The sequence below is a fragment of the Patiria miniata genome, unplaced genomic scaffold (assembly GCF_015706575.1).
Source record: "Patiria miniata isolate m_02_andy unplaced genomic scaffold, ASM1570657v1 HiC_scaffold_4, whole genome shotgun sequence".
Classification (NCBI taxonomy): Eukaryota; Metazoa; Echinodermata; class Asteroidea; order Valvatida; family Asterinidae; genus Patiria; species Patiria miniata.
The window spans coordinates 5,716,651-5,730,474 of NW_024037071.1; the positions used below are offsets into that span (position 1 = coordinate 5,716,651).

Genomic DNA, 13,824 nt, shown 5'->3' on the forward strand with positions numbered 1-13,824 from the left:
ATAAAATCTGGCCAATTGTGACTGTTGATCCGTCGGTAATTTAGTGTTGACATGAAGTCGGGCACGTAGCTAAACGTGTATTTGATGTGCAGCACCCGAACCGCGCGCTGCTGGATTCGCCAGCGCTGGAAGTGCGAAAACTAAAGCAACTGTTTGACTCTGTCTAGTGGATTTCTTTCCAAAGCAAGAAGATCCTTTCATTTACGACTTGTGAGCCAGAGGAAAATGGCGAGCTCATCAAGCAGTCAACCTGCGGCTGCCGATCATGAGAAGAGACGACAATTGAGACAAGATTATCGAACCTTGATTGCAGAAACGCAGCGTAAACAATATTGCCTGAATTAAAAACAAAAAGGCTTATCTCGTGTACATGTCAGCTTGAGTAACTCTAGCCCGACTGCGTCTGGCCGTACAGTACTATCGCAAGCTCTGTAGTACGGCCAGACGCCCGATGCTTCCACAGAGACTGAATTTTGTTGGCCGCCGATGTAGCGATTTTGCTACATCTTTCGATCGCGATTATCTTTTCATCCAGGACACACATTTCCAAAGTTAAGGTTCGTAGTCGTAGAGCAACTCATACCTTTTCGAAAAAACGTTGTTTGGTCTCAATATTTTCATCCATCTGGCCACAAGACAAATTTCAGTCATCAGATTCCACAAATATCGTCCCCCATGCGATTTCAAAATGGCGGCCGCGCTGTAATGTATGCAATATGCAGGCGCGCCCGCACAAACTCATGAATATGCATAAACAGTCTGTGACGTAACCGTGTTTTTGGACGTACGGCCCCGCCGCACGCACGTCCAAAAACACGAGGTCATACGTCACAGACTGTTTATGCATATTCATGAGTTTGCGCGGGCGCGCCTGCATATTGCATACATTACAGCGCGGCCGCCATTTTGAAATCGCATGGGGGATCGCATGGGGGACGATATTTGTGGAATCTGATGACTGAAATTCGTCTTGTGGCCAGATGGATGAAAATATTGAGACCAAACAACGTTTTTTCGAAAAGGTATGAGTTGCTCTACGACTACGAATCTTAACTTTGGAAATTTGTGTCCTGGATGAAAAGATAATCGCGATCGAAAGATGTAGCAAAATCGCTACATCGGCGGCCAACAAAATTCAGTCTCTGTGGAAGCATCGGGCGTCTGGCCGTACTACAGAGCTTGCGATAGTACTGTACGGCCAGACGCAGTCGGGCTAGAGTAACTCCAGCTTAACATGCTTAACATTAAGAAGCTCATCAGGAATTCCTGATGAGCTTGTTAAGCTGGAGTTACTCAAGCTAGTTATCTGTCAATTGTCTGTCTGATGCATTATGTCCACCCAACTAAGTTCTATCTTTTGTGAACTTGATTTGATTTGATCATGATTTGACAGGCGTTTGATTTTTTTTATTTAGCTTAATTTAACAATGGACAAATGATGGAGGAAGGAATTGTCCTTCTTCCGTGCTTAACCATGTAAACTGAATGAGTGTGTTAATATAAATGCCGGTTAACATGGTTAAAGCATGTAAAGGATGGCGTAGTAACTCAAGCAAGGGTCTGATAATACTTAGATTTTCACATGGGCCTACGTATTAAACTTGTGAAAAAAGATTGACTCAGTATATGTTGAACATGCATACGTGTATCGTCAGACCACGGAGGAACTCTGGAAGGAATGGCAAGACCTTTTAAAAACATGTGATCCTATTTCTGTGCGCCCACCTTTAATTTGCATTTGGCAGCACACGTGTTGCAAAGTATTATCTGCACATATTTCAGAGGATTGAGGATATATTTACGCAAGAAACAAATTGGAACGTGTTATTTGTTTATATTAATAATTATATCACAGGAAATCGACAGGACTTGATCCAACCTGAATCTGATGGATTGAAGGACACGCTGGACAGGGCTGATACCCTGTTCACTCAAGGTAAAACTATTCACATGTTGAAACATTCAACAATATGCGACTTTTCCATGTTTCGGGGCTATTATAATTGTGTGCAGTTCAACTTTACATTGAAGTTGCAGATTCAAAGTTGCCCAATTTTCTGAAAAAAATCTTGCAAAACATGAAACTTTGGTCTTTATCTTCAAATTGAATTTGTTATGTTTAAAATTAAAGTCTTCAATAAAATGTTTTCAAAAGCCGATTGTCAAAATCCCCCCCCCCCAAAAAAAAACCCACTTGCTTCATCATACGAAATGCTATCTTCACAATCTTGTGAATTGTGGAGAATTGTTTTTTTAATTGTAAACCAAAATTCTAATAATTAAATAACATAAGACTTTTTTATTGAATTTGTTTTTGGTAGTGACGAAGAGCAAATGTCCGAGAGAGGCAGCATTAGATTCTCATCTCATGGTGCTTGTGTCGTCGCTAGGCAACGAAAGAGCCCAGAAACTTCACACTGATTTCCACACATTTGACCCAAAGGAATTCGCTGAGAAACTGGTAAGGTTTGCAGTACTGTCCAGAGATCGTTGACACTGCAGACATCCTTGAGATGTGTGCTTTCGTTCAACAGGGATATGCATTGGTAGACGTCTTGTGTATTTCTTGTTAATTTATTAACTTGTACTTTGACTTCAACACCTCAAAGATGGTAGCTGAATGCAGTCAATCTATTTATGTGGTAATTTTGTGTGGTGCTTATATAGCGCTCTATACCAAAGGTCTCAAAGCACTTCACAATTATTACCCCTGTTCATCAGGCCATGAGACCATTTTTCATTTTATTCTTTATGTTTAGGTATCTTTTATGGGTGACAGACGGATACCCAATGAGGAAGGCGAGAGGAGGAATGTTCCATTTCCAAAGGAAGGGTGGAGTAAATTGGGACAGGCAGCAAAGGCATGTTTCAGAAGGGCACCGGCGTTTCATTTTATGTAAGTAATGTGCAAGCAATTTATGCAGTGTCTGTGTATGTTATACAAAAGTGTATAGAGTTTTGTACGAGTGGTCTCTGGATTTTCTTGACATAAATTTAAGTTTTTTGGGCCGCTTTTTTAGGAGTTACTTAGCTTTGGCTGGTTGTAAGGCACGCATGTTAAGAAATGGTTTGAGCCGCTTCTGTAGGGACATTTGTGATTGTGAGCCAAAACACATCATGACAGGTGAGATTCAACAATTTCTATTTGACAATAACAGTGATGACTGTTCCAGAAACAGTAAATAGTTGTGTGTTTTTTTCCCCTGTGATGCCAGGCTTGGATCGTTTGAGAGAGGAGAAGCTCCAGCTAAGACTAGGAAGCAAAGCGCGGCACGGCAGAAGGAGAAAGACACTGGTCCAGCTGTAGTCCCTAAACAGGTAGCAAGTTCAACCAGGAGCGTCCCCCCCCCCCCCCCCCCCCCCGATTAATTTTCCCCTGGCAACTTTTGGGGCTGAAATAGTTCTAACATTGAGGTTTCTCCCTAAAATGACATCACACTTTTGCTCATGAATATGGACATTTGCATAAGCATAAAAACCATAAAGGCACCAAAACACCCTTCAAACTGGCAGGATGAAAATTGAAAATAAGTTAAATGGGACACAAAGGTGCATTTTCAAGGATTGCATTAAAAACATTACATTACATTGGCCCTGTTTACTCCTTGACCATATCACGATTCTCGATCACTACTTTTGTCTATGATCTTAGGTTCAATCCATGGGCAAGAGTCACCAGGAAGTCACTACAGAGGAAGTGGAGAGAATGCTGGGTATCCTCCATCAGGTCACCAACTTTGACGCCCAGGAAGAAACTCAAGAAAGTAAACTTTTGCCCTTACCTTTTTGAGTACGGAATTATTTACCTTAATTAGACAGAATAAAACAATGCGTTGTGACCTTTCAGCCGATGTAGTGGCTCATCCTCTGTCACGGCCACCATTTTGAGCCATTGCATTGGTAGGAGGCAGAAACTGAGTGCAAGGCCTTGTCCAAATCACATGGCTACGGATGACAATAACACACAAGTCTGTGGGAAGTAGCGGCAGCCATAGCACCAGCCTACTTCACAATTTACAAAATGATCATCGCAGCAGCAGTGAGGGTCTGCACAATTTGTTTTGGGGCTTATTTTTGCATGGTGCATACTATTATTAGTGAACTCTTTGATTGCCCACCTCAATAAAAATGGTTAATCACCTGAGGATTTTGATTAGGCACTTTTAGTTTTTGTTTTGTAATTTCTCTATCATGCAGTTGAGCCAGTGTCTTTATTTGAGTTTGTGATCAACCCCCACTCCTTCAGTCAGACGGTAGAGAACATCTTTCATCTTTCCTTCTTAGTCAAGGTAAGTTGCCTCATTGTGATCACTTTGTGATATCCTTCCTTATCTTTCCTCCAAACACGGGGACAAAATATGGAGTATTCACAAACATTTGGCTTAAAAATGTTTTTGATTTTCATGGATCTTTATAGTGAAGTGGGTGAAGTTATAAGACAGACATTTCAAACAATTTCATTACCATGTTTGTCCAGACGGACAAATGGATGCGATCTGTCACATTTGTACAAATATTCCCATTATAAGTGCAAGAGAAAAATTAATGGAATTCATTGTATTAAATGAATTTCTGCTTTTTGGAAAAAACTCTGACACTTACACGATGATGTTATGGGGTTGTGCACATTCAAAATAAAATATCGTTTTCAGAACCATTCTCTTAGTTGAGAAATTATTCGCACATGGTGTTTCCGCAAACCTTTCATTATTTAGTATCTCCACCATGCAAAGCCTTAAATCTTACTTAAGTATCGTATGCATACTTCACGCTTTACGCGCATGAACCAGTACGTGCACACAGTTTCATAGTTGGCAGGAAAGTACATGTTTGGACAGGTTATTAAACAGAAAATCTTTGGACCTATGGTGTATTTTGTTTCAGGATGGTCATGCGGAAGTAGCATTAGACGATGACAGACTACCAATCATTATTCCGAGAACGCCTTACATTGAGGGACAGACAAACGAACGAGTGGATCGTAAACAAGTCATGATGTCACTGGATATGACACAGTGGAAGGTATGTGTTGGCAAGAATAATTCCGAGGAATTGCCAAAAGATGAAAATATATTTTCACGAGTGTCCCTCGCCGCCAATGTGCTGTGCATTAATTGCCAATAAGTGTTTCTTTGTAATAGTTAAGACTTTTTCACCATCTCTCGACGTAATTACAGGAGATTGTTGATGTGTTTGAGATCAAGGAACCACTGATTCCCATGAGAGCTGGTCCAAGTGTGGACGTGAACGGTATCAACAGAGACCTACAGGAAATAGAGATCAGTACAGATGAGCCGACTCGCAAGAAGAAGGTAACAGTTGCAAATATCCATGAGTTAAAAGAATTCAGTTAAAACTTAAAAGTGATCGTCAGTAATACAAGTCAATCACAAGCCAGTTAAAAAAAGAAGTCTCAAGCCAGTCACAAGTAGTCGCAAGCCAGTCAAAACTCAATCACAAGTCAGTCACTAGCCCGTCAAAAGTCAATCTCAAGTCAGTCACAAGCCAGTCACTAGCCAGTCACAAGCAAGTCAAGAGCCAGTACTAGCCAGTCAGAAGTCAGTCACAAGCCAGTCAAAAGCCAGTCAGAAGTCAATCACAAGCCAGTCTAAAGTCAATCACAAGTCAGACACAAGCCAGGCACTAGCCAGTCACAAGCCTGTCACAAGCCAGTCACTAGTCAGTCACAAGCCAGTCATAACTCAACACAAGTCATTCACAAGACAATCAAAAGTCAATCACAAGTGGGATCACAAGCAACAAGAGGCGAACAGTGACAAAAAGAAAACATTTGTCTGGTCTATTTCAGTAAGTAGTGGCTTGACTTGAGACCGGATGATTAACTATTGGTGACTTGATGAACTGCTCACTGACTGGGTTGACCTGAAATATACACTCAAAATGTTTGAGGGCATGACTTCTCGACCCTGTCAGGATCTTTCTCAATAACCTTTGACTTAGGGTTAGAGGTCAGATACTGTCGTGCCTGTGCCATTTTTTGTATTTTTATTCTCATTCCGCAGGCCCATGGTTCCAGTAAATCGACCAAACCAAGCAGCCGATGATGACAGAATAACCAGTGTTGTACTTTTGCACCCAACTTGCCATTTTTAAATCGGTCCATTATCTATTTGAGATAGTAACTTTCAAGACGAATACAGCTGTGTCGGAATTACTTGACGACGGCCGATGTAACACATGTCTAGGGGAAGTGGAATCAACCGCTTCCATAGTCGCATGTTTTAGTGGGAGCTGTTCCAAGTATTGGAATGGCATGGAGCTTTGAAACAGGAAAAAAATGCTTAACAAATTCAGCTTCTCAGCAAAAATCTGCAGAGCACCAATTAAACTCAAATACACTGCATGACCTTCTCGGCTGGTAACCTGAGTTTTCTTAACAAATACTTTCCACGCTTAGCAGATTTTTACTCTGGAATTCACCCCTGGTGTCTTTCTCCTGAGTTCACAATAGTGGTGTGCATTCATGGGGAGTACAGGAACCAGGTACCCTATTGAAGTAAACACGGGTACCCGTAAAGAAAACCAACCCCAGCATTCAAATCCCGGATGTTGTCTGAAGGGGTTGACAGCTTTTTGATCTATACCACAACTTTCGCAAGCGTTATCTGTCACGCATTAAAATGCACATGCACTTGAAATCTGTTTCATTTTGAAAACCTCCCGCAAATGACATTCAAAACCTTTCTTTTTGATTGTCTTTGAAGTTGTTAGGTAATTTGTAAAGTTGGTTACGGGTACCCGATCCCATAATCGGGAACCGTTTCCTGACATCAGCGGTTGGGTTTCGGGTACCTGTTTCAATGCACACTCCTCATTCACAACTGTTTTCTCTTTGAAATTAAGGATAATGACGCCTCCGTATGTTGATAAACATGCTGCACAATTAATTATCAAATCTTATCTCTGTGAACTGTGGAAACTTGACACAAACAAAAATGCTGCTTTCTTAAATCCACTTATCACATTTGTCGTAACACTTACAAATGTGGAATTTACTACGTACATAAAAAAAAATTATTCCCAGAAGTGCTTTGACAAACGGAAATCTAAACACAAGGATGTTTACATCAATTTCTCACGTGTTAAATTCTCAAGATTAAAAAGTTAATAAAACACACTAAAGTTTAAACTGACGTATGAATTAAGGGTCCCCTGTAAAAACCTTATGACAAATTTCAGCAATTTTACACTGGAAAGTTCAGAAATAGACCAAACTTCTAAACAATTTCAAATTTGTTGTGTGAGGTTCTTTTGTACATGGAGCCTTTGCAAGAAAAATTGTGTGTACTTTTTAGAATTACCTTTGTCAGTTTTCATATTTCTATTTTATATCTTTGTACAATTTTTAGTCTTTCTCACAAGTTTTTTTCATAATGAATAAAAGGTAAAGTAAAAAACTCCCTGTTTGACATTCCCATTTAAAGTTGTTATTTTGATGTCATGTCCAACTGTTGTAACCCAAAAGTTTGATAAGAAGTTAGAATAAATGGTTAAGTAAACGTTAAATTTTCCCAAATAGTGCCTTTAAACTTTCTCTGTATTTTTACACGTGGTCAGCATGCACAATTACCCCATAGGAAAAAAATGTGACACCTTCCTGCTGATGTATAGACCAATTGCATACGGCAGCCATATTTGAGGTTTATTTATAATTCAGTTACAGTGAATGCTCGAGAGCTCAAAAACGTACCTCAAATATGGCAGCAATGCAGAGGTTAATATCAGTAAGTGGTTAAAATTAACGAAGCAGAACATTGTAATCTGCCTTTACAAAAGATTTTATATTTATCTGTCTCGTCTTTTCTCAGTATAACATATTTATAATGCAAATCATAATCTTTGTTAAAAAAATTAAGATGTTTGAAATCCCTTTTAAAGTTAAGTGTTTGTTCAATAAAGATTATCACTATATTACTCTTTTCTACAGAAACCCTATAATGTGTAAACTAAGCTTGTACTTTTTATATGGTCTTCTGTACTATTTAAACCACACTCAGTTAATTAAAAACATATTTAAAGAAAAAATAAACTGGTCAAGTCAGATTGAGTTTTGTTTTGTAGTATGAATTTTCTGTCATGCATACCCAGTTTTTACAGTTGTACAGAAACCTTTTAGATTTGATTGGAGAAAACAATTTTACCTCGAATAAGGACATTCGGCTGGTTAGACCACCCCTGTCAAATTAAGTGTATATAAAACAAAAACCCTGGAAGGCCATAGTTTTCTGGAAAAATTATAGGATCTGATATTCTTTAAGCGAAAGATAGTAATTAGTTTGGGACAGAGACTCAGAAAATAATACGGAGCCTAAAATTTAAGCGCCGGACCAGAAACGAAGCCGGAGTTTCAAGAAGTGTCGATCCAGCGCCCTCTGGCGGTGAGTTTAACCCACCCTTCCCACAATTCCCTGTAAAAAGTTTACTTCTGACAACTTGCAGAAGTTTGTCTGGAGTTTGAAAAGCCTTAGTTTTCACGAACGGCGAGTCCAAATATGACATTTAGGATATTTATTGCGATCAGTGATTAGAAAACGATGTTGTTAATCTAGGCTTTGGTAAATAATGCTTCCATCCAGAGGTGAAAGAGTCTATTTTTGAACAGGAAAACCATTGTCGCGTCACCGGTGTTGCTATGTTCGCTCCTCCGGTATAAAAATGAGCGCAAGCCATGGAAACGCCAGTTGTGTTCATGCTGTGCAGTCAGTGTGGACGCCTTTCCTGTTCGTGAGAATTTACTGCGATACGAATGCGACTTTTCCCGATAATTGCGATATTTCTTTGGGCTTCGGTCATCGAGACTGTAAGGTAAGACTATAATTATGATGTTAATATTAAAAATAATAATTTGACTTGCCAAGTTTGTGTAAAGAACATTCAAATGGGCTTTGTCATAATTCATGTAATTGCACTTGCAGAGGTTGTTTGTTAATGTTAGGCCAAACTGTTAGTAACAGACGCTCATTTAATATTTGGCTGTTTTTATTGAGATTACATGGTTAAGGTCTTAATGTTTAGAATAGTAAGCACGGAGGGCAAGGTGGTGGTATGAAGATTTATCTTGGCATTTTATTATTTTAGGCCTGCCGCCTAGACTATAGCATGCCTAGGCTTAGGCCTATTTAGAAATACTTTTAATATTTTGAAAAAAGTTTCCATAAATAATCCAAGATGCTTTACAAGAAGTTTATATGTGGGTATGGTACATGCACTCAACATCAAAACGTCTATAAATTACTTAGATGTAGGCCTATGATAATGCTCATAGCCTACTACTTTACTAGGCTTATCACATTTTGTCTAAAAATGTAACTACTTTCTCCTACAGCTCCCAGACCCTTAGCACCATCTTGGGTCCCTCCCAGGGTAGTCCTTCCACCTCTACCCTGACGCCTGAAGACTGTCTGTCAACCATCAACTTGCAAGACATCGTCTTCCTCTCTGCAGTCCCAATAGCCGCTGGCTTTGGACTGCTCCTGCTCTTGGCCTTCCTGCAAGATTTCAGACAGGCACGCAAGGTAAAAATCATGAGTTTAAAAAGTAACTACATGTACAACTAAACAATCCCTTTGTAAATCAGTTCCATTTTGTGACATATATGTTTTTTGTTTTGTTTTGCAGAGCAATCGTTCCTGCCCACCATCTCCCTTCAACATCCAGGGGAACAGGGCCAGAAAGGAACGCATCTACGTCATTGACATAGACTATGCTGGCCGTTCCCGTTGGGATTCATTCCTACGTTGGTTTGCTATGCACAAATCACCTGGTGCAAACAAAAACCCACATCTAGTGAGACTCCAAGGAACATTTGGCTTCAGCGACTGGTAAGTTGATTAAAATAAAATGAAATTGTCATAATTCAATCAAATTTAGATCTGTAATGTAATTTTATTTTTGTTACAGTGTAAATCTTTTGCTTGGTCAAATAAGAACTCAAACAAATGTTATTTTGGTTTGAATTTTTCCACAGGCTGTCTTTTGATCTGATTCTTGGAAAGAATTCAGAACAGAAGACTTTGACAACCCCTCGCTCCATCGGTAAGCTCGTAGCCGTGGAGACGAAGTACCCATCAGCGAGTGATGGATTCACCTCCAGGCTGCTACCATCTTCCAACATTGGAGCTTGCCTGCGAGGAATCGTCAACAGGGCATGTGATATGTGAGTATGAGTGAGGACATTTTTAAAAAATAGAAATACAAAATTCTTTCAGTTGAGAGGTTTGAAGACATTGAAGGAAGTTTGGTTGTTGTGGTGCTTGCATTGTGTATCTTATCATCTCACATGAATTTTACAAGAAACAGTCTTACTCAAACTATTTATTCATTTTACACTCTTGGTCTTATTTTTTGCTGTTTATGTTTTTACATTTATTTGATCGAGTAAGTAAAAAGTAATTCAAAATTTTTGAACCAGTCATTTTTTAAAATTTTATGGCTCATTTCATGAATATTTTTTTTCTTTATTCTAGTGAGATCAAGAAAATCCATGCCATGGATACCAAGACCCAGGATCATTACACCTCTGGCTGTGGTTCAAGCAGCGGTGGTATATCATCATCAGACCAAGGAATCACTACTATCCTTCCACTGCTACTTTCTACCGCTCAGCCCGTATCCAGGGTCAACTACATCGCTTACTTCTTCAAGAATGGCTCTCTGTGGACCTCTGCCTTCACACCTTGGCGCAAGGGCAACTTCACCGGATGCCGTCATATCACTTGCTTGTTTGCCTGCATCAGTTACACCATGATCGCAGCACAGGTTGTGCCAAAGTTGTCCTTAGATCAGTCCATGGAGGATGCCGTCTTGATAAGCTTGACGGATGTGAACATCACCGCAGCCATGTTAGTCAGAGCAATCGTTGTTGGCACGGTGGTGTTTGCATTGCTTGGATTTATGGAAACCATATTCCGAGGCGCACCTACCATCTGGTCTTTGCATCTGCCTTGTGTGCCTCCAAGACCCCGGAACGGAAACCGATTTATGGATGGTTTGCAACCGACTTGTAACCAGTCTGCAGCTGGAGATTTCTACGGTGGTAGCGCTGAGTGTGTGGAGGAGGGCTTGCCTCGTATTTCCATCAGTGCTCCAGCAATGCAGCAACAGGGATGCAGACCAAATGGAAATGACACCCAACAAACCAACACTGGTTCATCATGCTTCGACAAGATCGGCAAGCAATGTGCCGCTGCCAGCGACACTGACAGACAGATGAATCAGGTTGGAAACAACTCCAAAGGTGGCATCGATAAGGATCATCATGCTGGTTTGACTAGATATTCTCGATGGACTGTGATCAATGGCCATGGCATCTACAAACTGACCGTCCGGAATAAGTCACCGATCAAGGTATCCACCGATTCCAATGCTGACGCCAATAGCAGCAGTTCTATCAGTGCTGACACAAAAGCCAAACACTCTTTTGATGGAACTAACAGTGGCAAGTGCAACATCAAACCAGTTCCAGCCCCCAGCAGTCACGTAGCAATTACTGCCTCTGATGACATCTTTGGAGACAATCGGTCCATCTGTGCTCAAGACCAGCTGGAATGCCAACACAAGTTGACTTGCTACAAGTGTCCTGTTTGCCATCGGACCACAGGGAGCAGGTATTACGACCCAGGAGCCAGCTGTTCAGGAAACAACACACCAACAAGTCTTGACTCAGAGGATAGTTCAAGTAGTTCTTCGATAAACAACTCTACCATGGGCAATATCTGCAAGTCATCAACCAGTGATTCTGGTAGCTACATCAATAGAAATGAGTCATCTTCCATCAGTGATTTAACGTACATCAACTCAGGCCAACCACTGGATGAGTCCGCTTCTTACAACATCCAAGGAGCAATCGAAACCGTATCTGATGACGACAATCTTGACAACATGGACAAACACCAGACTGCTTCATCAATGCCAGTTTCCAAGGAGCCATCACAACACATACCTGACTTTATCAAAAGAGCTACTTCTACATCTGGTCTTCAGGATAAGAAACACAAGACAACTTGCAAATGGGAGGCTGGTGATCGATCACAACCAGTCAAGCATTTTGATGAGGGCAAAATGAAGCAAGACATCAATGCTCAAGAAAGATTCATTAAGTATTCTGATGCCCTCCTGGATCCTGACATCAAAACGGCCAAAGTGATGCGCACCAAGAATTACATCAACAGGTTCAGTGATATGGGGAAAGGCAAAGTAGTCAACTTGCCATATGATGTATTCCTGTCAGAAGACAAGTTAGCAACCAAGAAAGCGACTGATGATGTGAAACCTAACCTATCCACTGATGGAACCAAGTCATCAGAAGTTGAGACAGGCACAATCACACAGACACCATGTGGTCCAGTGACAACCGGTTCTGACTACATCGTCAATTTGCCTCTGGAGTTTGAAATGCCTAGCGTGACCATACAGAGGAGCAGAAGCAATAAGCCTTTCTTCTTCAGCTTCCGAAAGTGGCTGTCAGGTTTACGCTCCAAGCCCAAGGTTGCCATTGGTGATAATTACAAGCTGGAGGTGAGGGAAGATGATGCTGCCATGAAGACCTCAGATGAGAACATCTGTCTGCCTTGTAGTCATGACGTCACTTTGGAAATCAGTACAATCCAGATTGAGGAAGAGGCCAAATATGACATCATCTCAAGAGACTTCTATCCAGGAACTGCCAACAACTTGCCAAACATCCGCAACAATGACAACATTGATGCAAAAATAATTGATGACCATCTCAAACGATCTATCTTCCTGTCATCAAGCCGTCTGATTGATTATCAGCCTGATGTCATGAGTGTTACATCCTCAGGCAGTTGGAACAGCATCACATCATCTCACAGTGCTTCTGACAGACGCCCCGTCACTCCTTGGAAGGATGTGAATGCCACAAACAAGAACAACAACAGCAACGAGACTACCACCATCAACTTGGACATCCCTTCATTGTCTAGTATGCCCTGCAGTACATCCTCTGATGAGTATCTGTCCTTAGACAGCAACAAGACATCAAGCTCATCTGTCACTCCGAAGTCAACCAGCAGTGAAGGGATCTGCAGTAGCAAAGACATCAGTAGCAGCAACGGAACCCAGAGTAGCAAAGAGGCATATAGCAGTAAGGACACCGATGGCAAGGAGGAAATTCCCATCAGCACAGACACTTACTGCATCAAAAGCATCTCAAGTAGTAAAGCGTCCCGCAGCAGCCACGATTCCTGCAGTAATAGCATATGCAGTAGCAGCGACAGCAACATAGATGACGAAGATAACCCTCGTTGGAACCGTTATAAATACTACCAAGCGATGTATGAAGCTGAGCCAACTGCCACTCCAAATGAGAATCGTCTCAGCGACAACTTCCAGCCAGTCATGTTCCTCATCCTTCACATCTTGCTGATTGTAACCTGCGTGTTTGCCGTCCTGTGGTCCGTGTCATCCTTCCACGGTCTCTGCTGGAATGTCTTCTGGGAATGGGTCGCAACTTCCATCATTGCCATTCTCATCCACGCTGTTATCTTGGATACAATCAAGGCAGCTCTCATGACTTTCATCAAGTGGTACTATTATTATGATGAAGCCAAGCCAAAGCCTTATTCAGTTATCCAATAAGTTTCCTGCACACACCTTAACGATCTAGATCAGATTGTTTTATGAATGCATCTCAGAAATGCTCACTACGAAAACTCTCACTTTATGTATTTGGCGCCAAATCATAATCACAATTCCTCATCAAATCCAGCTTCTTAATGCTCATGCATTCAGAAAATAATCTGATATGTGTGTATGGTGTTTGAGTTCCAGCACTCACACATA

The 13,824-nt window shown here is 41.0% G+C and overlaps 2 protein-coding genes across 2 annotated transcripts; both read left to right on the forward strand.

Moving 5' to 3' along the window:
- The first annotated feature begins 61 nt into the window (after positions 1-61).
- LOC119739877 (non-structural maintenance of chromosomes element 4 homolog A-like) lies at positions 62-6,641 on the forward strand. Its single transcript, XM_038214996.1, has 10 exons — positions 62-322; positions 1,856-1,936; positions 2,322-2,461; positions 2,760-2,896; positions 3,216-3,318; positions 3,653-3,764; positions 4,198-4,289; positions 4,885-5,022; positions 5,178-5,312; positions 6,024-6,641. Exons 1-10 carry the CDS (start codon positions 226-228, stop codon positions 6,063-6,065), a joined length of 1,077 nt encoding a protein of 358 aa, XP_038070924.1. The 5' UTR covers positions 62-225; the 3' UTR covers positions 6,066-6,641.
- A 1,772-nt stretch (positions 6,642-8,413) lies between these two features.
- On the forward strand, positions 8,414-13,621 carry LOC119739873. Its single transcript, XM_038214987.1, has 6 exons — positions 8,414-8,826; positions 9,347-9,536; positions 9,640-9,842; positions 9,989-10,177; positions 10,488-11,888; positions 11,964-13,621. The coding sequence occupies exons 1-6, from the start codon at positions 8,768-8,770 to the stop codon at positions 13,618-13,620; spliced, it is 3,699 nt and encodes a 1,232-aa protein (XP_038070915.1). The 5' UTR covers positions 8,414-8,767; the 3' UTR covers position 13,621.
- The last annotated feature ends 203 nt before the right edge of the window (positions 13,622-13,824 follow it).